This window comes from Anas acuta, chromosome 15 (assembly GCF_963932015.1).
Source record: "Anas acuta chromosome 15, bAnaAcu1.1, whole genome shotgun sequence".
Taxonomy (NCBI): Eukaryota; Metazoa; Chordata; class Aves; order Anseriformes; family Anatidae; genus Anas; species Anas acuta.
Genome location: NC_088993.1, coordinates 10,377,742 through 10,402,519, shown reverse-complemented (window position 1 = coordinate 10,402,519; position 24,778 = coordinate 10,377,742). Strand labels below are relative to the sequence as shown.

The following is a 24,778-nucleotide window of genomic DNA, read 5'->3' as shown; positions in this document are numbered from 1 at the left end:
GGCCTGTGGCGGGGCTCGGCCGTGAGGCGGCGCCGCGTGGGGCCCCGGGCGGGGCGGCGCTGACGCCATCGCGGTGCGCGGCGGCGGCGGGGCCGGTGTCGGTGTGTGTGTGTGTCTGTCTGTGTCTGTCTGTCGGTCTCTGTGCCGGTCCCGGTCCTAGCCCATGGCCGCGGCGGAGCCGGTGGCGGCGCGGAAGCGGCGGCCCAAGGGGCACTTCGCGGCAGCGAGGGCCAAGCGGCCCCGCGGCAGCGGGCGGCAGCTGGAGGCCGGCATGCGCGGCATCCTCATCACCTGCAACATGAACGAGCGCAAGTGCGTGGGGGAGGCCTACAGCCTGCTCGGCGAGTACGGGGACCTGCTCTACGGCCCCGAGCAGGTGCGTGCGGGCTGCCCCGGCCGTGACGGGCTTTCCCCTCGGCCTGGTGGTGGTAAGGGCCTGCTTGGGGGGGCAGCGGTGCAGCCTTTCTGTCCCTAACAGCACCCCGCAGTGCCCCCCGGGCGTGCTGGCTTCCACAGGTGAAGCCCTGTGTAGCCCCCTGGAGATGCGGCCCCTGGCGGGTTTTAAGTTTTTGGCGCTTTTGGCCTGTACTTACTGAAGTAGGGATGTGCTTTGTGTGAACAGTTTTCAGATCCTGAGGAGCGGCTCTCTGGAAGTGAGAAGGAAGAGGATGAGGATGACGTTGAGGCTGCCCTGAAGAAGGAGGTTGACCAGATCCGCACCTCGACAGAGCAGAAGCTGCGGCGGTTCCAGTCGGTGGAAAGTGGTGCCAATAATGTGGTCTTCATCAGGACCCGGGGCATAGGTGGGGCACAGACACTGCACGGTGCTGCTCTGAACTGCATCTGTCAAATGCCACAGTGTGGCTGCCCAGGAGCTCGTGTATGCCAGACAAATAGAGAGTCTCTCCTTCCCTTTAGCCTTCCCATTGAATTCTGTCATAAGCAGAATTGCTAGAAGTTGAGGCATCTGCTTTGACAAAGTGATCCTAAGGCATCCAGTTTTGGTGTATTAAAACAGTTCTCCTCGGAAAATGATTTGAGGCAGACCACAGTGCACCTAAGCATGCATTTTCCTGACGTATTATTAAAAGGGGGGAAGAAGGAAGAAAGTGTCTCCAATTTGTTTCTCATACCTAGCTGTTTTTCTTTTAGAACCTGAGAACCTGGTACACCATATATTAAAGGACATGTATGCCACCAAAAAGAAGAAAACAAGAGTCATTCTGCGCATGCTGCCCATTTCTGGAACTTGCAAGGCTTTTATGGAAGATATGAAAAAATACACGGAAACATTTTTTGAGCCCTGGTTTAAAGCCCCTAATAAGGGTACTTTTCAGATTGTTTACAAAGCTCGTAATAACAGTCATATGAGTAGGGAAGAAGTAATTAAAGAATTGGCAGGTATGTATTGATTTCACACAGAACAAAAAACAAGTTTAGAAGCAGCCAACAATTGTGTGGATAACAGCATAGCATAAGTCAGACTACTAAAAGAAAAGTGGTCTAAATGGGCATACATATTTGTTGTTTAAAATCTATATGTTGAATTACAGAGACTTCTCTATGACTGTGAATACAGCTTGATATCAGTGTGCCTTGTTAGTGTTGATGTCTTAAAAGATCATGAGCAGAATAGCGTACAGTATTGAATTTACTTTGGTGTGTTAGTTTCGCATACTTTGGAAGGGCTGCTATCAGGCATTTTGAATGCTATATTGCTAATTTGAATGTTGTATTGAAATAAGATATTGCTAATTCAATTGAACATACGACTCAAAAAATAGCTCTGCCTTACTCAGGTGTTTTGTTTCTTGATAATTGCAATGGGTTAATTTTCCAGTTACTGCAGTCCTACTGATAGTATCCTCTAATAGTTGTACTCTGTTCTGCTATTTTAAACAACTGCAATAAATAGCAGTTGGTTACAATTAGGGGGGATGTTGTCTTCCCTAATTTTTATCCTTTTAGTAGTGTATGCTGATGCTCTGAAACCATTTTTCCATCATAAAAAAAAAAAAACCAACAACAAAACTATATCTTGTTTTTACAGGAATTGTGGGCAGCCTCAATCCAGAAAACAAAGTTGATCTTAACAACCCACAATATACAATTGTGGTGGAAATAATAAAGAATGTCTGTTGCTTGAGTGTGGTGAGAGACTATGTTCTATTCAGAAAATACAATCTACAAGAGGTAGTGAAGAGCAACAAAGAAGATGCACAACAAAACCCATCAACCGTGACAGAAGAACAGAACTTGACGGTAGTAAAACCAGAAACCGAAGAGGAAAAGAGCTCAGAAGTAAAACAAGAGAATAAGAGTGAAGGTGAAATACAAGCTGAGTCCAAGGGGAATGATACGCTGACAGTGTAGAAAATGTAGAAAGATCAACACGATGGAAACCTATTAAAAATGTTGCCCTAGAGTTCTGTCAGTGTGTTTTAAGGAGGAGAGTGGGTTTTGTTTTGAAATCTTGGTTTTAAAATCCATATGTGTAAGAATTTTAATGTTCACTGCAGGTGGAGCTGACTTTATACTGCAGATGTGAGAGTGCTTCACCACTGGTGAAGTTTGCTGTCATTCTTCTACACCTTGGTTCTGCATTGCTTTTTGTTAGCACAGAAGGCAGGTGTATTTGCATACATAGATAAATGCCACCAACCCAACACATATTGACCCTGTTTTGTTGTATCTGATGACTACAGAAATGAAAGGCAGTGCAGAATCAACTCTGTCAGGAAGCATTGACAGAAGTGAGAAAAAAGAAGATGGTTGCTTGCAGAGAGTTTCTAGGGAAGTGATCTGACCATTTGTGTGACTGCAGAACTCAGATATATTTTTCTATGTGAACAGCAGAATGAGCTAAAACTCCTGATCCTTTCCTGTATGAGGGAAGGTTGTAAATATACATCCCTCTACAAGGACATGCAAAGTCTTGAAAGTGTATTGGAAGAGCCGCTATGATCAAAATACTTGAATACTATGAGAGAATTTAGAATAATAGATTTGACTGTTCTACAACAGTAGAAGTATGGTGCAGGCATTGCAGATGGCTTTAGCAAGAGCTACATGTGTGTTTACATTAGCTGTGTATACAGCAATTACTGGCTTATAGCAAATGCTGTATGTGGTCACTGAACAGAATCCTTTCCAGTATTTTCTTGCAAACAGACTTTTGCTGCTCTTTCCAAAGACATAATCTTTGGGGTGGGGGGGGGGAGGGAATACTGGGAGGGGGTTTTAGAAGTCTTTGTTCTTACTGTTTTCTTAAGTTTCACAAATTTGGATTTAAAAACTGCTTGGAAATTTTTAATGAAAGAAGCTCTCCATGATACCATATTGGATAAGGGGAAATAAATTTAATTTTTGATACAGTTTTAGCTTTACAACGTTAATTTTGTTTCATATTGAATGTAATGTCAGTTTTTCTGTTGTCAGTTTGTTAAAGCAGTTCTTCTGATATCACAGTGACTGGGGAAAAAATCAAACAAAAACCAACAACCAAAAACCACAGCTATAACCTACTTTACATTAGCATTTGGAGTATGCTTCCAGTACAACTGTCTAGCTTTAGTATTTCATTTCTAGTATAAAAGCCTGCGGGTTGCTAATGGCAAAAGCCTGTCTTGTTACTTGTCTTGGTTTAATGAAAAGGATTTGTTCAAATCAAAACTGTTTAGTTTGTATTTTCCACTTCTGTCAAAACTGTTTTAGAAGTTGGAAAATTAAGAGGACTTTTTCCCTAGTCCTGTGTCCCTTACCACCCATTTATTAAAAATAGGCTTTCTTACCTGCATCAGTGTTTTCCTTTATGTTTTAAAGCTTTTTGTGTGTGGATTAAAACCAGCACTGTCTAGGTCACACCTAGGAAAGAACCATTAGAGACCAGACACAAAGGCCAACTGTGAATGTTTATTGGTGGCTGATGTTGGTCATGTTGATCATGATTCAAGACAGCCTACTCATATTATTACCAAGGACAAAGATAGATTCATGAATAGTGGTTTTTTTTTTTTTTTTTCCTTCTGCCTCTCACTCTTACAAGCCTGTGTCTGACATACAGGTGCCTATGCTGCAGGCTTAGGAGGTCCGCTTTTTTTTTTTTTTTACTTCTGACATTTTTTTCTTTTCTCTTTTGTAATTTGCCCTTGCTGCACATTCATTTTTAAAACATAAATTCCTGAACCTGGAGGCTTTTGAGATTCATATAAATAGGGTGCTTAATTTGGATATGTGCATGATCTATAGCCATTTCTGGGTATGTTTTCAGCTACTACTATGATTTCCTTATTAATAAACTTCTTGTGAGTTAAGATACCTGGTCTCAAAGTATTAACAGACTGCTCCTTCACGTGGTAATCACTCCTGCCATAATTCTGACAAGTGTTAGGCAGCTGGAAGATGCTGCATTTGTACATGCTTTGCTAGGTATGTTTGATTCTATGATTTTTGTTAAACAAGAATGCAAACGTTTAAGGACCACACAGTTGGGACTTCTTAAACCTTGTGCATTAGTACACATTCACTAATGAGTGAAATACAATCCTATCTTGGTGCTTACAATTGTAATAGAAAATCTCCATTACAAGTGGAATCAATGGGGACAGTTTTTTTAGATTGCTTATCAAAACTAAATCTGTCCCCACTCTTTGTTCCTCAGTTCACTCCGTCTGATTTTCCCAGTGATTGTCTTTGGCAGCTGCTCGACAAATTCAATCTGATTAAAAAGAGGGAAAAAAGTAAAATAAGCGGACTTCATTTATAGTTTTTTGATTCAAAATAACATAGGTTTTCATTCTGTTTAATTTAAATAAGAATTTGGTAACTTGTAGAATAATTCCAGTTTGTTTTTCAGATTCTGTAGTGTCTATTATTTTCCACAATCTTCCTGGAAATAATATTTGTCATTTCTCTTGCACACCACAAGTGTTGGGCTTTTTGGTTTGTTACTAAATTGGATGTTATGAACTGAGTCTAATTTTTCAGTTTCTAGCCTCTCTCCACTTTAAAAAGGTGATTGGGAGTTCTTATTTTATTTTTTTAATACACTCTTATTTACTTGCCTTTCTGGGGTACTTGTATGGAGCAGTGACTTTCTTTACATGATCTTGCAATTCACAGGCCAGTTTCTTTCGATCTTGTGTCGTAAAGGAAGGAGACAAGACCACAAAAGCTTTTACCACCTACAAAGGGAAAATAAACCAAAAGTACAGCATTAATTAATCTAGAGCAACCTAGCAAATGAGGCAGTTAATTGAGAATAAATGAGTATTGCCTGTAGTATCAGCTTGCTGTTTCACACCTGTCCTGTAAACAAATTTAAAATTCTGACTAAATAATGTTTCTACTTTATGCTAACAAAGTTACTAGATAACACAAGTTTCAAAATCTGCTTCCAAATTTGTTAGAGTTCTGCCAAAGACTGTTATAAAGATCTTAGATGCTGGGGCCTTTTCTGCAAATGTACATTGTTAAATTAAGGAATATAATTCTCCCAGAAGTAGGTGAAAGTGTACAGCAATTCCTACCAGAGTCACTTTTATATTCATAGTCATGTTCATGTTCTTTAACAGACTAACGATTATATTGTCACTAAAAAAACATACATGGAATATGGGATATACAAACTATTGCTTTACTCCCTTTGAGTAAAGTGATGAAAAAGTTGGGATAGCTATATTAAGTGTCTTATGAATTCACTGGCAACTGAATGTAAACTGACGGAAGACATTTCATGAATCGAAGGGTGATCACTAATTACCTCGCCTCTGATGGGGTCTGGGCTGCTGACCACAGCTGACTCAACAACAGCTGGGTGCTCTATCAGGGCACTCTCTACTTCAAATGGTCCAATACGATACCTAGGAGAAGAGAAATTAAATGCTTAGGTGAAAAGCATATAGTTATTTCTTAGACATTTCTTGGCACTTTAAATGAAATCTACAAACCCAGAGGAGATGATGACATCATCAGATCTCCCCATAAACCATATGTAACCATCCTCATCCATGCTCCCTCTGTCTCCAGTGATATAGAAGTTCCCACGGATTGTTGAAGCGGTTTTCACTGGATCATCCTGTTGAACAAGCAACAATTAAATACTCGAAATATTGGGAAGCCTTAAGCTTAGAGATGAGTTTTGCCACTTTGGACACTACCCATAATACCTTTCACTGCATTATTTCTAAGAGCTTGTGCTTGCTTTTTCCATAAGGGAAAACTTATCACAATGGCACATACAGGAGTGAAGATCACACAGTAGGTCTGTTGAAGAAAGGGGGAGAGAATGGAGGTTTCATATCATGAAGTCCTTGCTCAGTCCAAAAATAACTACTTTATAATATTAAGAATATTTTAACCTGCCCCTATCACAGTAGCTGGATCTTAGATGGAACTTGAGAAACAGAAAATCACTGTCTCTATCTAGCCCTGATCAAGCTACTTTTCCCTTGAGGTGCTTATGCCTGCAGCCTGTCTGAGTGACCAAGTTTGAAGAAAAAAAACATATATGCAGCAGCACCATTGCTGTATACCTTTCTGGATTAAAAGAATAACGGTGGGAGGAACATATACATATACCCAGTATCTGTGCTACACTTTAAGAATCTCCTCTTGCCTTCTATGCTGTCGGTAATTATGAATAAGAGATGGTGGGAGAAGCAAAAGACCAGTGTTTCTACACAAAAAAAGTAACATAGATGCTGCAGAGTCATTCCCTTGAAATGCACTAGGGGTGAGTACACCCTCCACTAAATTTGAAGGAGAGTGCTTCAGTTTGGCAGCTTGTTTTGGATTAATATTGTTACAGTAGTCAAGGTGGAATATGTTGGGGAAGGGCATGGGTGATCATCTTATGCTGAAGTTTGAACTGTTGCATGTTCCTGCCATCGATACTTTATCTCATGCCACTGAGTCAAAAAGTCACTGAAGTCAAAGCACTGTTAAGTTAAGAAGAGCCACAAGCCTTTTGTGCTGCACCTCCTCCTGTAGGTATAAATGCATATCATGCTGCAGACCTGAACTGGCCCTCAGGAAATTCACTGTTGGCTTACCACGTATCGAGTGAAAAAAGTGAATGGCCGCTTGGCATCAATTTTGATAGCAATGTCTCCTTCTTCCCCAGGAGGCAGAACACTGCCTTTTTCATCTATAATCTGCAACAGAAAAGGCAAATGGGTAGTTATGTTTTCACATTTTAAGAGCGCCACGTTCTAAAACTAATCAACACAACAGCTCAACCACTCACAGCCCTGAATACCACCATATGGTACTGAAAGTTGTACTGTATGTTGTGCTTTCCCATTTTTCACTTCCTATGATAACAGTAAACAGAAAAGGAGATCACCATACCTGAACATCGTAGGGGGGAGCTGCCTTGCCCAAGGAACCTGGCTTAATTTTCATTCCTTTCATATTTCCACATATCAATCCCTGTTGGAAAAAACAAACAACCAGCCCAGATGTTTTTCGCTGTCATTGCTGAGGCTACTCCTGCTCTTGTACTGTGCCCACTGCTGAGCTAGCTTAAGATCTAAATCTGCCATCTGTGTAAGCCAAAACATTAGAGGACTTCACTGAGAGTCTTCAAGAAGTCGATGACATTTTACAGTTTAAGTAGTCTTGGAAGCAGTATCATAACCAAGTTGTAATTGTAAGTAAAACAATAAACCCTTCTGAAGGCAACTGCTACGTATTCTAATGTCAGCACTCTTTCTTAATATATATAGCCAGGTTCTATATTTGCCAGGAGGAATGAGATGTCTTAGTCCACTGAGAGTCTTGAGTGATAGCTAAGTTGTAGCCCCTTACAAATGAGGGTGAACGTACGATTTCTGTTTGGCCATAGCCTTCATAGATATTCAGTCCTGTTTGGTTTTTCCACTGTTCCATCACTTCTGGGTTGACTGGTTCCCCTCCACTCAAACAGTGTTTCAGTGTCTTGAATGTGTACCTTCATAGACAGAGGACATTGCTGATATCAGAGGAAAGAAAGGAACAAATTCCGCTCTCCCAGACAGCTGTATGTCCAACCCTGTGACTTCAGGGCAGACTGAACTTTCTTAGAGCTAGGACTGAGAGAATGCCTAGAGGTATATTTATTGTCCAATGCCTCAGGGCAAAACATGCTCTGGGTTGGAGGTGTCAAAGGGTACGTTTTGTCACCTCTCTCTGCAATGCTGAGGAAAAGGCTGCACCTCCTGACAGTCCTTGCCTCCAACATAGAATTTCAACCACTCTGAGAGTTTAAGTAGAAAGCAATATTAAGATGCAGGCAATAGCTTGTCCAGACATGGTATTGCTAACAGACAATTGTTAACATAGCTTGCTAACAGACGTGAGGTACCTGGTGAGGTCATGCTGTACCAACATGCGGTAGACAGTTGGGGCACTGCACAGAGTGGTCACTGGATACCTGCACAAGGTCTGACAAATTAAAAAGAAAATTAGAATTCAACAGTATTTTTTTTGGGGAAAAAAAAAACACAACTTGTTGCTAACGATTCATTTCTATTCCTAACGATTCATTTCTATTCCATATTAGGGCACAAATTGTAAAGCCTGACTGTAACCTCACTTAACATTGTAAGCCAAAGCAAAAAGAAGTCAAACCCACAAAGTAAAACAAAACAAAACCAACCAACCAACCAACCAAAAACAACTGTGACTGTCAGTGTTGAGATAAGATACTTACAGTGCTTAAAACACCTGGTGAAGAGGTGATACACTGTGGTAAACTGCTGGTGTTCCTAGTTTGTCCTGATACCCACTTGAAGCACAAAGGACTTTGACTTTTGTGTGAAAACCTGGCTCTAGAGGTACAACATAATTTCTGAAAGGGATTTCAGTAAAGCATGCATTTCACCTTAGGATAAAGTCAGGCACTGCAAAATGGAGGCACCTAACATGAGAGGTTTCTTTTGAATATTTTGCCTATGTCAGTCTTTTATTTGATCTCACACTGTAAAGAACTGCCACAAAGCTCCAGATATGCTGCAATTCCTCAGCAGTCCTGACAAAGTGCCTGCCATGCAGTACAATGTGCAGAGCCAAACCTCTTTAAGTTCAGGCTGGGTTAAGAGTAATGTTGTATTAAAAGGTTTTGGTGTTTTTTGTTTTTTGTTTTTTTTTTTTTTGTTTTTGTTTTTTTTTTTTTCAGATTGCCAAACATATATATTCCTTCTTTGGTTGGCACTGAACACAGGACATTAGTGCCTTGCTAGAAAAAGCAAAGATCTCAACTGAACCTCTGGTTTCTGACACATCTTTATTTCTCTCCAATAACACCAGCGAATGATTCTCAATCACTCAGGTAGAAGAGCTAAGCCATACTTTTTATTTTTTAAACCTCACTTCTGCCTGCAATGAAAGTTTGCTCAGAGACAGGGGACAGGTAGTGATAAACAAAAGTAAAGGGCAGACCTCTCATTTACCAGTTGTCACTCCAGCCACACCATGGGTAAAGCAGCCTTTAACGTCTACTTCATTTTGTGCAGAGATGTGATACCCCATGCACATTGCAAGCAGGTGTCAGCAAGGCCAATAAATTTATTTAAAGAAACTAAAACCAAACTAACAACTACCATTTTGAAAAAGGAAATGGGATTAAAATGCCCAAATAAACCTCGTGGTGTTAGGAACGTGTACTTTCCCACATATGTGCTTTGAGCCATTTAGGAATAACACTCTCCCCTTTTTGTGTTGCAAGAGTAAATCTCATATTAGCTTGAGAAACTTGAAAATAATTTGATTTAGGAACAAGCCCATCTCACTACTCCATTGTTTTCCAGTGCTGACTTGTCTTTCTTAAGGGTCACAGCATTTTAATTAAAGTATTAATTTACATGTAATTCAGCTCATTTATCATTTCAACAGTGAAATACAGGAGGGGAGAGGTTTAAGTAATACCAGTAACTCCTGCTGATCAGAAGCAGCTGGTAATATCCTATGCCCAAAAAAATCATGCTGCAAAATCCTTCCTGTATTATATTCCTATTCAAAGCACAATCACCTTGTGGTTATGCCAACTTAAAACAGCTAATCCCATCAACCTAAGAGGCTTAGTTTTGTGTCCTGCCTGGAAAACAACATGAAATATGAGTAACTACTTATTGTAAGCATGGTGTCCTTACATTTAAGATTACTTTTGGATCAAACTGTGGCATGGCATGTACAAAAGCACATGTACCCTGGAACCATGGACCAAAAACATTCCCAATAGCTGCCTTTATCCAGCCAGTGTCTGACATGCTCCACACGACGTCTGAGGGAGTCAAATTCATCCAGTATCTGTTAAAGACAAAGATGACCAATATAAGGATGCATGCAAGTGGAAATTAAAAATGTGAGAGGTTTTATGTTTTTTTTTTTTTTTTTCTTTTTTTTTGTCTTAAAAAGGCATGGTAAAATTGATCCAAAACTCAAGAGCTCAAATAAATGCTTTTTATCTCTCCTTTATATTGGTGGTAAACATAAAGAAAAATAAATTGTATCCTAACTAATTTTTTGAAATATGTTATTTTGCATGGATTAAATGGCAAGCAGTTTCTAAAATGGTGCTTTATACCATGTCAAACAAGATTCTTGCTTCCTGGGTACAATTCAGCTGAGGAGACCGCAAGAAATGACATGCACTGTATGTGGGAGCCTCATCATCTACCATAGCTTTATCATATACAAAAATTCTTCTGTATGCTTTGTATGTCAGAGCTGTAAAACCACAATTAACAGAATACTTCACCTTCCACAGATAAAAAAACCCAGACCAAAGCTTCCATAGGAATGTTCAACCATTTTGGGGAAGCCTGTGGTGCCACTAGTAAAATAGATTGTCATTGGATCCTGACTTCTTGTCTTCACGCAGTTATGGACAGCAGGAGCGGCCCTTGAAAGAAGGAAACATTATATGAAACAGTGAGTGATGTTATTCAGCTAATTTAGCTTGGCTCCTTTGTGCAGGATTGTCTATATAGTGAGATGTTAGTGCTAAGAAACTACTGAGATTCCTTCACTCTTGCACTGCTAGTTCTGTATCAGTGTCATTGATCTTGGTCTTTAACTATTCTCTGCGTACATCTTCTCCACAGTTATACCCCCAACTGGCTCACACTTTCCTTCACCTCCCATAACCATCAGAAGACCCAGTATCTTGTGTTTGACCAAAGTACCCTCCAGAAAGCATGTCTTCCAGCCTTAATGTAATTAGCTGAGGGCAGATCCACCATTTCAGGTGGTGGATGGTCCCACCAGTTAATTATCCTGGGGAAGCATGGGGATACACGAATTCCTGGCAGTCTGGCACACGATAGGGAGATACTTCTCATCCTGTAATGGGATGAGAAAACAAAACCATTTCTTCTTCTGTGCCAGGACTGATGTTTGAAAAGGTTTTGCTTGGCACAGAAACATTGCCCATGCCTGGCCCCCACTGTGAGATTGGGCTCAGGATGTCTGTCTTCCTGGGCCTGCTGTCTCTCCGTGCTGGCGGGCAGTAACCTCACTGACAAGCTCCACAGCTCCCTGGCCAGCTAAGCAACTGGCTAAGGCAGCTGAGGACATGGTGCTGGGAGGCTGGGCAGCTACCCCACTAGGTAGGCAGGCTGCCAGCGATCTGGCGAGACAGCAAGCCCAGCAGGACAGCAGCCCAGCAGTCTGAGAAGACTGGGGGCCTGACAGCCGAGCACCCCCGGAGCCAGACAGCCAGCACTTTGCAAGGCAGCCATCTGGGGAAACCAGACAGCCTACCTGACTGACCGCCAGTGGCATCCTCTGTAGGACTGACACAGTTCCAGACAATATTCAGGTTTCAAATCAATTTTACCCACTACCATGGACCTAAGCCCTGAACTATTAAGCTCAGCATGCAAGAGGATGCTTCAAATCCACTTGACAATGCTTTAGTAGCTCTAGGAGGTTTAAGAATGCAATGTTACTGCTTTCTTTGTCGTCCAGTTAAGCGGTACTGAGGTGGTAATTGAAGTAAATACAGTGACAACTGGTAATGCTAGTTCAGACTTCAATGGTTGTAAGAGCGCATGGAACATCTTACAAAGCTCTCAAAGTGACTAGAGAGCTTGTATGCTACCATGAAAGAATGTTTTTAGCTACACAGATGCTTTTAACAAAATGTCAGTTTGTAAAAATCACACGTAGGGCCCTGAGCACATTGCAGCGGGGTATTTTGCTTCCCTACCCCATGGTGCTTCACCACCCCTTGCACAGTCCTGTGCACTGCAGTGAAAAGCTGTCTGTTGGGTGCCGCTTTGGCAGCTGCATTTCAGTAGTGAATCAGGTGGATTTCTAAATGCATTAGGATCATTTTGCAGTGTGCCCTTTTAGCTTTTCATAGTGAAATGCTATTCACATAAGTCTTATCATCATCAGGTTTTAGGAATATGAATTGGAGTAATTTGTATAGGATATTTTTCTTCGAGCTTTAGAGGGCAAATAGCCCACAGCTGTCAGTGAAAGACTTTCCTGTCTATTTTGCTATATTATTTTTCCATGTTATTTCATAGTCATATGAAACAAACCTAGATGTCCTAAGACTCTCTCTCTATATATATATACACACACACATATATATTTATTTATCAATTTGGCTATTCCCAAATATTCTATTTCTTTGTAGAACACTGACTAAATTGCCTTCTCTCCACCCTCTCAAAGGTATTAGTTCATTAACAAGACACGGGTATGTGTTTAAACAATGAGAAAACTTCCATTTGAGGTAACAGTGATAGAGCTGAGGCAGAAAGCACTTACTTGAGCAAATCACTGAAGTTAAGCCACTCAGCTCTTCTGCTTTCAGATACAATTAGCTTTGTTTTCAGAAACTGGCACTGGGATGCAACTGAGTCCACCACAGGAGCAAGCGCATCAATTGTAACAATACACTTAGCCTTGGAAGCCAGCAATCTATAGCAAATGTCTTTTGCTGTCAGCTGTGTTGTCCCTGGGATGAAGACAACACCTGGAAGTGCAATAAAATGGGAAACTTATTGGCTATTTTTCACTTTCAGCCCTGGTCACTTCATAGCTTCTGATTTGTTGAATATCAGCACCGTGCAATCCAGAAATGAGATGAGGGTTAAACAAGTCACACATCCTTGAACTCTCTTTCCACTTGAATACAGATGTGCAGATCTAAAGCACAAAATAGCTTCTTTTTCTAAGAGACCCTTTGCTCCAGGCACAATGTAAGTAGAAGGTATAACTACAGGGCAGTTAATGCTAGTAGCTTTAACGTAAATCTGTTGATATTAAATCAAATTGATTTCTAAATCATCACAAGCCACAAAAAGTGAAAGAAAACTAATGAAGGTAATTCCACCAGTCTTAAGACACTACCTCTGTCAGCACCTTTGATTGTCAAATATTCACCCTACAAAATCAGGTAAGAAATGTAACTGTTAAATTAATTGTTATTGACACAGAAGGTAACAAGCAGTCCACAGACCATCAGGAACGATACCATTCACCTGTTCGCATACAAGCCGTATTCAGCAGCCACCACTCTGGGATTCGGGGTAGAATCACTATAATTCGGTCTCCTCTTTGCAGACCACATGGGCCAGAGAGCACATTGGCCACTTTTCGTGACTCGAAGCCCAGCTCTTCAAAGCTCCATTTCCTTTCACCTCCTTTTCCATTTATCCACCACAGAGCTGGGTTTGATGGTTCCTTTCGTTCCTGGAGACAATGTAAGAACAAGTGACATGCTGGTTACTTCCAAGACTCCTGTAGTTCTTCTGGGATGCTTCAGGCAGTGCAATTCAACAACGTTATATATTCTAGGACAGGGCAAGAATCTTAAGCATGTGTTGAGTTTCTGTTTAAAAGAACCCTTTTCCAAGGCACATGAAAGTTTGTGTATATTTAGCTGATTTGCAATGCTCATAAATTACTTGGAGGCTTTTACAAACCTGGCACTTTTCATACACACAAAGCACCATGTCCCCTTTGATGCTGAAGCAAATTGCTTGTTCTTGCTCTGCATAGTAAGACATTAAAATGGAAAAAGGGGAGGAAATTCTGGTCCTGTTGAAGTCTGTGACAGTTTTAGACATGAATTTTGGGGATGGAGGCATAGTTTCATTTAAAATACTGAATCCGCAAGGTCAGAAATACTACCTTTTCTATTTGAGACCACTTGTCCAGCACATCACTTGCAAAATTAAAGTATTCAGGCACTTCCTGTTCACAACGACCGATGGCTTCATAATCTGTGAGATTCAAAGGTGCAAAAGTCTTACGGCATTGGTGGAATAATCTGTAGAATGTCTGGATGCTCCATGGAGACCGCAACACTTGAATTTCAAGTAAAATCTTCATGGCAAAACCAGATATATGTGGGCTTTTGGAGAGGATAACCATCAGAGCTATTTTTTTAATGATTATTTCCCTTCTAAAAGAGACAGAAAAATCAGTAATAGCGTTATGATGTACACATTTCCAGCTGAGCTGCTGGTTCCAAATGGATCAGATGTATACAGAGCAGTAAAGTCCATCTCTTCATGACATTTTATCCCACCTCTCCTTATGGTTAAGATAGAGTTCCAATAACCCTTTTAAGGTTTTAAAGCTGTACACAGGCTTCTCATAGAATTCCCCCTTGAGATGACAATTCCCATGCTGTCCAACCAAAGGATGGACTTGAAACTATGGACACACCTCCTCAGAGTTTTTGGTGTGTTGCATGTGAATAGTGTGTTGTTTGGACGGGCACTACTGCAGCTATTTCTGTCAAAAACAAAACAAAACAAAACCAACAACCAAAAAAACCCCACCAAACACTAGATAGCAGAAGCCAGGATTCAGCCCACAATTAGAAAGGATGAACCCTGTGAACCCCTTCTATCACCCCACTGAACTGGCTGCTGAACTCAGTCCTAGAGAGGTTTAGGGGTTAGATTATTTGTTGTTTGGACAAAACGTGCGTGACAGAGTGAGAGACTGAAGCTGGTCACTGTTCCTGATGCTTACTATGGATCAGCACTGCAGGGAGGCCAAGAGCAGGTGCCAGCAGGGACACCTCAGACTAGGCACAGCTTCTCCGTATGGGCATGGAAAGAGCTAGCAGAGCACCCTGCGATGAGCCCAGGGAGTTCCCACCTCATTCAACTGAAAGAATGAGAAAGACACCAATGAATCTGGTCCAGGGTGCTCTGCCATCTTTCTGCATATCTTCAGATATTTCCATAGCCCATCTATAAAGCTATTGCTCCTGTTTAAAAACCTCAACAGTAGCAAAACATCTTGCTCTTGTGATGCCAGCAGCAACACAGACCTCTTCCAAATCATCTCAGGAATTTCTTTGTTTATACCACCAAACAAAAGTATTCCAGAGATCCACAATGACCTTGCAGTTAACCAAAAGACCAATCGGGTCTTTTTATAGCTCTTATCCTCTCATCCCTGTTCCCTGCTTCCATCTATGAGACTTACTGTGGCTTCAGGTCCTCAATCCAGCTCTCCAATTGTCAGGGTTTGGATCCAATATTCCCATGTTGTAGGCACCACAGGAGTCTTACCTACCTATACAAGGCTACCAATTGCAAACATGGATTTGGTTACAGGATGGCTGCCATCATCTGTCTCTGGTATTGGCCTTGGAATTCAGGACATAATGATCATGCACAACTATTCAAAGCCCAGAGTAATCACCAGCAAAGAGGGGCAAGGCAAGGGAGCTGTGATGGAGTCTATGCATTTAGCCAATATGGAAGAGAGGCAATAAACATACACATTGTTGCTTTTTTTTTCAAAAGCAACAACCACAAAGCAGAAGTATGCTTCACATAGCATTGTTTGCCCTCCTTTCCTTTTGTCCAAACAGAAGACTGCAACCCCTCCATGGCATTTGCCTTAATATATTAGCCCGATAGCACAGCATCACGAATAACTCAAAGGTGTTTTTTCACATTCTCTTATTGATTTGCTTACTAGAATAATGTTTTTGCTCCGTTTGCATTTATCCCTAAACATACACAGATGAACTTGGTTTCACAAAATAAAATTCATTGTTATGTTTCACACTGATACTTTGCAAAAGAGTGAAGCCAATTAGAGCAGTATATATAGGAACATGGTGCTCACGGTACGTTCAATCTCAAAGGCTAAAATAGACAGAGGCTTTTTCTTTTTAATATTATTTAACTCTGCTTATAACATATTGCTTCTTATCTTTATTCTTAACAGGTCATGAAAGAAAAGCTCAATTCCCAAACTCACAATAAATCAGTGAAAGTTGTGTAGAAATTGACTACCATTTTATTTTTCTTCCAGATCTGAGATAGTGATTGGAGACTCACACCTGGAAGATGTTCTTACAGAAAGAAGCTACTTCTTCAGTCTGCTTGACACAAAGCAAAAAAGTACAACTGCTCTCTGGCATTCCACATTCCCTCATAAAAGTGAAAATCATGTGAAGAAAGAGGAATAAAACGTTGCATTATAGATTTTTCTTTTAACAGTAGCAGAAAGCATCTTTCATATTTGAGAAGAATAAGTATTTTAACAATCACTAAATAAAAACTAATTTCTGAGGGTGTTTTAATAAGTTGTCCTTACCTGGAGATGTTATTTGTGATCAGGTGAGACTTCTTTTAACTTCTACACACATATCTTGTGTAGTAGCTGCTGGTGAGTATTGCCCCTAGCTCCCTGAGTGGTCATAGCCCTTCATTAGCATCACACATCACATTCTGTGGTTCTGTGGTGGGGATTATTTCCTCCTGAGAGTGAAGATTTAATTTCTCCAATTACCTTCTGAAGAAAGGCACAATTACTGAAAAAGTTGTGAGAAGACAGAAAGAGCACTGAGTACAAATGACCACATTTCTGGTTCACTGCCTTTGGAGAATGGATAATCCACCAAAGATTAATATATAACTCCATTCTATGGCACCAATTATTTTGGAAACTGCAACAGTAGGTCTTTCTTTTCAGGTCCTGGAGTTAAACACAGTATGAGAATTGGTACAATAAAAGTATGAAGATTTTAATAAACCTGGTGCCGATAAATGTCACATGTAATATCTGACAATTACATGAATAAAATACATGGAGTTCAGCCATGTGTCATCAGCTCTGATTATGAAAACTCAAACTATAGAGTCATTGCTATGAAATGGGGTGACAAAGATGAGGTGAGACAAAGTCCATGCTCTGGAAGGTAGCAACACGATGTATGAACTACAGGTTCAGGAGAATCTACTACGATCACAGTACAGCATTTTAGTTTTTCCACCTTGGGCAATGAGTCCAGCAAGGGGAAAATATTTATAAACTAAAGACCTAACTAAATAAAGGCTATACATAAGCATACATATAGACTATATAGCATATGTAGACTGTATATAAATATACAGAGGCAATAAACTGTATAATTAGGAATCAGAGTCAGGGAACGGCCAGAGATGATGTTAGAAACAAGCAGAGATAGCAGCTGTGGAAGTAATGGACTATGGAGAGGCAGAACCAGGCTGTTTGAGCCCACATGTCCCTGCCACATCAATGTATGACTGATTCTTCAGGTAGACTGCTAAATTGCTACATGTTTGGAGTACCCAAAAGCTTTCAAGTCACTTTTGCAAACTGAACCTAAACTCTGAAATTACTCAAAGGTAAACTACCAATCTGTCTTCCTTGTCATTGCACAAGTCAAGTACAGCCTCTCTCCCTATCATGTCTTATTATAGACCCAGAACCAACTCCCCAGACTAAATTCTGTAGAGTTCACTGTTAGGAGATGACCTTCCCCAGCTTGGTAAACTACATACAACATAATAAAAAAGCATATACTCAAAACTAAAGTAACTGTAGACTGCCCACCTCTTGTTTTAACATTTTTTTTAAAAGGGTGTGCAGCAGACTTCCTAAAGTGACACTGTTAGCTGATGTTATGGTAATGTGAAAAGAGAATCACTGCATTCTTCTGATTTGACTGCTATTTTCGTGGTTTTGCTTTTGCTCTTACCATTTTTCAGTCAAGAGCATGAAAAAATATAACTATGGATAGAGGTACACGGAAGCTCCTATACACAGTCAGAGAAATTAAGATGGACAGGACAACAATAAAATACAGGGAATTCCCAGTAAAACCTGGAGAAAAACACTGTGTGGTGCTCAGTTCTTTGAATTTTCACTTCAAGAGAACATACAGTGAGATTCAGAGCAGGAACATTTGGGCTAGGTATTGAGGAACTTCATGTCTTTGTAGCAGGGCACAGCATCTTCTGTCTTCTCTCCCCACAGTGCAAATAATTTCTCACACTGCCTGGACTGGTAAGTGGCTTTTGAGTTGTGTAATACACACAAAAAAACAAGTGTGCTACTCTGAACACATGGCATTTCTAGCATATGAAGAGAGCATTAGCTCATCTTCCATCCCGTTTGGAGAGACTGAAATCAATGAGTGAGTTTGATCACAAGTTTGCAAAGCAGCCAGAGCAAATTGGGGTAAAATCCTAAGAGCAATCAGGGGTTTACAGCAACAATTCAAGTGACATTCAACCTGTCTGGCCTGCATTCTGCAAATGCATTTTGAGACATACAACACAGCTGCTACTGTTTGTAAATGTCCTTAACCATTATTTGGTGCAATAGTGTTGGGTAATATACACACAGATAGGTCAGACAGGTAATTTGTCCTCCAACTCCTACAACAAACAAATAAAAAGTATGCCAAGCTTTCGATTGGACACAGCATACTGCAGCAGCTTTCTGCCAGCACACACAGAAAAAAACACTTGAGTGGTGATTTTTATGGTAGCAACAATGAAATCTGAAGAAGTTTCTCATTTGCTCACCAAAATGTAACTAGCTGCCCCCAGAAAGTAGGATTCAGAGCAGCTGTTGATGAGAATGTACTGGAGAGCCTCCCAAGGCAGATAATGCAGTTCCAGGTTGACATCTCTTTTGCTTACTTCAGATACAACACATTGGACAGGAAGTAGCCTGAAGACTTTCTGTCTGGAATGAATCACCAAAGGAATAATTAAAACAATATTATATACCAATAAAAACCCAAAACATACCCCACACCTCTTTCAGTCACTTTTGTCATTTCCTGAAAAATATAATGCTCTCAGCATGCAAATGCTCCAGTGAGTGAGGTTTATTTTTCATTTCATGCCTAGTTCTGTTCCTACAGAAATCAATTTGCAGCTATCCCCTGGTTTCAGCAGTGCAAGTTCAGATCCATTTAGATGGTTGTAATCTACATGGATGCAGTACTTTGTGCATTTGATTTTTCTCTCTCTAAAACAAACAAACAAACAAACAAACAAACAAAAAAAAACCTCATGCAATTATGTACTTAGTAGGTAGAAAGCAAAGCAATATTCATTTCAGAGCTTAAGAGTATGAAAGAGGTAAGTACCCTCCTGGCACAGCCTCTCCTGGGACTTCTGTTTGTCAGTTAGTAACTCAATTAGTTGTCCTGAAAGGTCATCAACAGCTTCACTACACAGCACGTTTGCTATTTTTCCAAGCTCTTGAGACAACAGCAGACGTGCTCATGGGTACAACATGGTTTAGAGCAGAAACAGGACATTTTGAGATAAATAAACCTATTTTTTGGTTCACTGGTGTTTTTGTGCTCCCAGTAAACACAGCTCGATTTGGTCATAAAGTTCAACTGCTACTTACGTCTTCTGACTCAAGAATAAAGAGTACATGGGCTGTGTTGTAGCAGCACTGTTTGAGCTGCCAGTGCTATGGAGGGGTAACAAGAAATCTGAGATGCAACCTAGCAGGGATGAACTAAGCCTCTGCTGCTGCCATACCCACGTAACCATGCTTGACTGTTATGGAAATACCTTGTAGTCTAAACTCATCACTCAGCCCAGAAAATCCTTGATCATATTTAATCCTGAAACTATATGTAACTAGCTAAAGCTAATGTGGAAGTCTGATAATCAAAAACAGTTAAAATTATTCTCATAGAATAATGTTTGTTACCTACTCGCAGTAATCCTAAAATTCATTGTGGCTTTCAGCAATAACAATGCATATATGAAAATAAAAGTAAAAGTAAAAGGAAAGTCTGATTTGTTCTCTTTTCTTGTTACTTTCAATACCATTTCTCCCACATATATTTAAAATTATAGGAAGTATATTGCTTTAGAAACATCTGAAAACACAAGAACAAAAATCAGCAGCTACTCTTGATTAGAAGGTTGTTCAACACCTCTTAAGGCTGATAGGATGACAGAAGGCAGAAAAGCAATTCAGGATCAGCACATTCTGACTGGGAGCGCAGCAGCAAAGTTCTTCCTCATGCTTTGTTCCTTAGCTGCTTCCTTTGGATTTTCCCAGATATTGTCTTTCATTGTTGTTGAACAAGCTCTACCTAGTTTATAAAGAGAAATAACAACAGTACTTAGCAGTGTGACACAGCCGCACTGCTTTTCTTTGTTGTGGCAAACCTGCAATTTCAAAAGTTATGGGCTCTTTTGAGGATGAGGCAGGCAGGCCACACTCCAGTTCCAGTGCTTGACAAAAAATCCTTCAGGATTTTCCTATTTCGATTCAGGTTTTGCATCATTATAAAAATGCACTAATGCATTGGTGAGTCCAACAGGCCCAATGTATAGAGTGAGAACTCCATAACTTCAGCAGAGAGAAAAACTCCTGGGTGAGACTTTCCCTTGCATAAGGGGTAATTTACACCACTAGAACAGGGCTTAGGGGAAAATCAACCCAGACTAACATGGGCTAGTGCCAAAAAGCAAGAATTTGTTCTGGCATTATATTCTTAAGACTGTTTTAAAAATGATTACTTCCTAAAATCATAATTAGATTGTTAAAAAAAACTTCTTACATAGAATAAATTGATTACAAGAACGATCTGATTTATTTGCTTCAAAGTGGATTGCTTTGCCAAAACACATTCCAAATTTGAATGCACTTAAAAAGAATCAGATTCTGAAACTGTGACCAGATTACATTATTCAACATATTTTTTATGGTTGCACTTAAAAATCCAATGCTATTTATAGTTATTCCACTCAAAAATGGGATTACATTTAAAATAATCAACCTGTTTTCCCTCTGCTCTAATTAAATCAAGGAGAGAAAAAATTAATCTCCCAGAACAAAGCTGTTACTCAGGAAAAAGGAATGGAAATTTAAAACCATGTATTGATGCTGTTGAAACCCTGTCCAGAAAGTGAGGAAGCCAAAGGAAGACAGTGCAGTCCATTGATTTTTGGTGGGAACTGGTGCATTGTTGCTTAGCCAGATAGGGCTTATTCTGCTATCCTGGATGAACTGATCATGTTTAACTCTGAATGTGGATGCCCTGGAGTTCTTTTCAACCATTCTGAATACACTGCTTGTGGAGTTTGATTCCTGCAAAGGAAGCCCCACCTGTGAAGGCTGTACTACTGTCCCTCTCTGCACAGTCCGCTGACACCAGTAATGAGCTGTGAAAATCACACTGTAATTCCCCCAAACCTGCTGTACCCTTTCAGCCTGACAATCTGGCACCAGAGAAAACTGTGATAACTCTGCTGAGGAACTCGACAGGCTAGTGATTGTTAACAGCTGAGGCTCTCACCCCACGCTATTGTATGTAAACTCTCTGTTATTGTAACATCTCAGCATTATCTTTGTCAATGAAAATGTCTAGAAATACATTTAATATTTTATAGCTGTATTTAATTTACAAAATCTGATTCCTGTGTTTAAACAAATTAAGCTAAATTTATGCTTGTAGACACAATTTGATTAGATGAAGGAGCATTTCATTTTCCTGTACATAATCACAGTGCAATCTGATACAGGTTCATCTGTAGTCTCAATGTAAGATCATCAGATCATATCAGCAGAGTTCAACTAATTAGTGTTTACTTATATAGCTAGAATGTGGTCAGATTTTTCAAAGCTGCATTTCAAAAAATGATTAAAAGACATAGAGGTACCAGGAGAAAAAAGACAAAATTCTATTATTCAAAAATGTGAGCTGTTTGTATTTCTAAACTGATTGTTAGGTTTGCTTAGAGTAGTTTTAACTTAAGGGTGCATTTCATTGGTACTTGCCTTTCTCAGGTATTTGTAAGGTGCAGTAACTGCTTTCACATGCTTTTGCTGATGAAGAATTAATTTTTCAGGATCATGAAATGTAAATTCATGAGACAGAACAATAATATCTTTTACCACCTAAATAAGACAGCTAGAGTTAAGCAACACGCAGCAATTGGTATCTTGATGAATAACATTCAAAAGGAAGACTAAGATAAATAACTCAATTTTCTACAATCAAATTCCTTTAAAATGATCAGAAATAAAAGTTTCTAGGCCAGATGAAGGATAATTTTCTGTACCTAGAAAGCAAATAAAAATTTGGTATTAAGAAGCAGCACAGGCCAAGTAATTCTCAAATCTTTGGTTCAGTGGTAAACCAAACCAAATCAGACCAGCTATTTATGAACATCAACAGCTTTCTTTACTTTCTTTCCAGTAACATGAAAAAGGTAAATGACTGCAACTGATTTCAAACTGAAATACTTCATTCACCTCAAAACAGAAAACAGCAAAATTCTTTTGGTCAAATAAAATATTTGGAGTTAATATGATTCTTCTCTTAAATTTAAATCAATACTCAAAAAACATTTTGTTTCAAAATGAAAAAGTAAAATCTTTTGATTTTGACAACATTAGAATGTAATTTTATTAAAAGAATGCTGTAAATGCAAAATTGCAATCATTTGGAGTGATTTTTTTGGATACTGGTGTTTCTTGTAGGGGGACTAGCAAATCCAGAATCTTCTATCTGTGGGCCTTGGAATTTCTCCTCATCTGAACCACTGAAGTGGCACCATGGTATAGTCTAGTTTGAGTTCAAAATTTTCTCCAGGGAACTCTACTCTAGACATCTGTAAGGACATTTCCATTGTATGCAAGTGACTGCAAACACACAGATTTGGTTTGGCTGTTACATTTGTAGACATCTAACCTTATTTTTTCATTCTGCTGTTATGAATGAATATGAATGAAATGTTCTGAGCAGCCTGGCAAAGTTCACAGAGGCCTTAAAAAGCTGAGGACCTTCATGCCCACAGCCTCACTCCCTCAGTGAGAACCTGACTTGAGAGCACAGAGCCATGTGAAGTGTAGACTTCTCAGCAAACAGAGACCTTGGTGAAGCCAAATTTGTCAACAGCATTATGTTCTTTCTTCTTCTGGTAGAAATCATAATAAGCAAACTTCTCACTTTTATGGGGGATTTGATTTCCTGTGCTTACAGAGGTTTTTATGCTCCCCTTGAAGTCCACAGGATTGTGCAGGAAGATAAATTTCCTTTGGATTTTAAGACTGTATTCTAGGAATCCACTAGGAATCAAGCAGCTGCTGGACACTGTTGCTCTTAGAGAGCCAACAGAAGCTCAGACACTAATGATGAGTTTTTGATCTGCATCTTAAATCTAGTATTTTGAATGTGAAGGCTGAACTTGGCAAATTACCCCTTCTGTAACTGATCTTTTCAGTAATGAATCCTTCTCACATGGATTTACTTACAGTCATTTCATTTATAAATTGTGCTCATTTTTATTTGAATGGGGGGACTATTAAGACTCATACAAAGCATTAACATAATAATTGGTTTTACATCAACAACATCAACAATCTAAAAAGCCTTACGAATAACTGAAAACAAACTCACCTAATGGCTGCTCTATTTTTCATTACAGCTTTACTCCAATTTTTTGTATTGTGGAAAAAGAAATGAAGTCATAGATCACTTATAAAATGTTCCTGCTCAATGGACTAGCTAAAATAACACACGAAAAGTCACAAAAATTGCCATCCAGCAAATCTGCAAGACCATGTTCCAAACACATTCTGGAAATGTGTTAAGGACTTCCAGGCATAAAGCTAAATATTAACTTTCTTACTAATGCAAGCAAAACAGTTTTATGGGCTAACATACACACAACACTATATATATGTCTCTATATACACAGACACACAGTATGTCTGTATACCTGTAATATTGAGTATGCACTGTAACTTTCTACAACTATTAGTTCTCATTGTCTATGACAGCATCATATACGAAAGGATCATTCCTCAGTATTGCATATAATCTCAAATTCTCACTGCATTTATCTCAGAGAGACTGTTAGAACAAAAGATGGGGTCTCATGCTCATATCTATCTCAAAAGCCTACTTGGTTTGTGCTTGGAGTTCAAGAGACCCTTCATCACATGGTTCCCATCCTACCAACGTAAATGTGAATTTTGAATTTTGCCAAAATAAAACTGCTAGACCTTTATCTGTACCAATGCATTTTCAGGACTTGTGCTGCCGTGGTCCCAAACAAAAAACAAGCAGACAAAAATTGATATAACCACTATGGGTAAAAAAATAAAGAGGAACCTGTTCCCACCTGAAACTGAAGTTTTGTCTCTTTATAAAACTGGAATCAGTTGTTTTACTTGTCTCCTGTCCTTAGAACAGCTGTGTTGCCCATTCTAAACACACTTAAAACACCACAGAAAGAGTAAAGGGATACTTATCTTCTGGAGCAGGGGCTGAAGACCACAGAGCCCCAAGAACACAACAGCTTCTTCCTTATGATCCATTTCTGTTTCTTTGAAATCCTAATATAACAGTACTGACTTTGCAGAAGTTCAGCAAAATATGCAGAGGCACTGGCAGCATTAACGCCTGGGGGAGCTTGATTTGCAACCTTATCATAGCAATGCACTCCTGTAATAAAGTCATCATGTTGCTTCCATAGGCTTTGGATGAGAAGCTAAAAGCTCAGGA

General features: G+C 39.7%; 2 protein-coding genes across 3 annotated transcripts; one reads left to right on the top strand and one right to left on the bottom strand.

The window, feature by feature from the left end:
- The first annotated feature begins 33 nt into the window (after positions 1-33).
- THUMPD1 (THUMP domain containing 1) lies at positions 34-3,796 on the top strand. Its single transcript, XM_068699296.1, has 4 exons — positions 34-376; positions 623-803; positions 1,153-1,401; positions 2,051-3,796. The coding sequence occupies exons 1-4, from the start codon at positions 164-166 to the stop codon at positions 2,371-2,373; spliced, it is 966 nt and encodes a 321-aa protein (XP_068555397.1). The 5' UTR covers positions 34-163; the 3' UTR covers positions 2,374-3,796.
- LOC137864792 (acyl-coenzyme A synthetase ACSM4, mitochondrial-like) lies at positions 3,340-16,827 on the bottom strand. Of its 2 annotated transcripts, XM_068699288.1 has the most exons (15): positions 16,570-16,827; positions 15,445-15,544; positions 14,131-14,404; positions 13,479-13,689; positions 12,763-12,970; positions 10,739-10,882; positions 10,131-10,287; positions 8,345-8,424; positions 7,828-7,951; positions 7,351-7,431; positions 7,053-7,154; positions 5,949-6,076; positions 5,762-5,861; positions 5,064-5,183; positions 3,340-4,717 (listed from the first exon to the last, which is right to left on the bottom strand). In XM_068699288.1, the coding sequence occupies exons 3-15, from the start codon at positions 14,371-14,373 to the stop codon at positions 4,631-4,633; spliced, it is 1,785 nt and encodes a 594-aa protein (XP_068555389.1). In that variant the 5' UTR covers positions 14,374-14,404; positions 15,445-15,544; positions 16,570-16,827; the 3' UTR covers positions 3,340-4,630. The 2 variants fall into 2 exon arrangements, with proteins under 2 accessions (XP_068555389.1, XP_068555388.1); XM_068699287.1 differs by lacking the exon at positions 15,445-15,544 and having other exon boundaries at positions 16,570-16,826.
- Positions 16,828-24,778: the final 7,951 nt, after the last annotated feature.

Excerpts from the sequence above, each read along its gene's own strand:
- THUMPD1 (XM_068699296.1), top strand. The coding sequence starts at position 164 with ATGGCCGCGGCGGAGCCGGTGGCGGCGCGGAAGCGGCGGCCCAAGGGG. Across the intron at positions 377-622 it reads TGCTCTACGGCCCCGAGCAG|TTTTCAGATCCTGAGGAGCG; the intron begins GTGCGTGCGGGC and ends TTGTGTGAACAG. Across the intron at positions 1,402-2,050 it reads AGTAATTAAAGAATTGGCAG|GAATTGTGGGCAGCCTCAAT; the intron begins GTATGTATTGAT and ends TTGTTTTTACAG.
- LOC137864792 (XM_068699288.1), bottom strand. The coding sequence starts at position 14,373 with ATGGTTATCCTCTCCAAAAGCCCACATATATCTGGTTTTGCCATGAAG. Across the intron at positions 12,971-13,478 it reads TACGGCTTGTATGCGAACAG|GTGTTGTCTTCATCCCAGGG; the intron begins GTGAATGGTATC and ends TTGCACTTCCAG. Across the intron at positions 10,288-10,738 it reads GGTTTTTTTATCTGTGGAAG|ATACTGGATGAATTTGACTC; the intron begins GTGAAGTATTCT and ends TGTCTTTAACAG.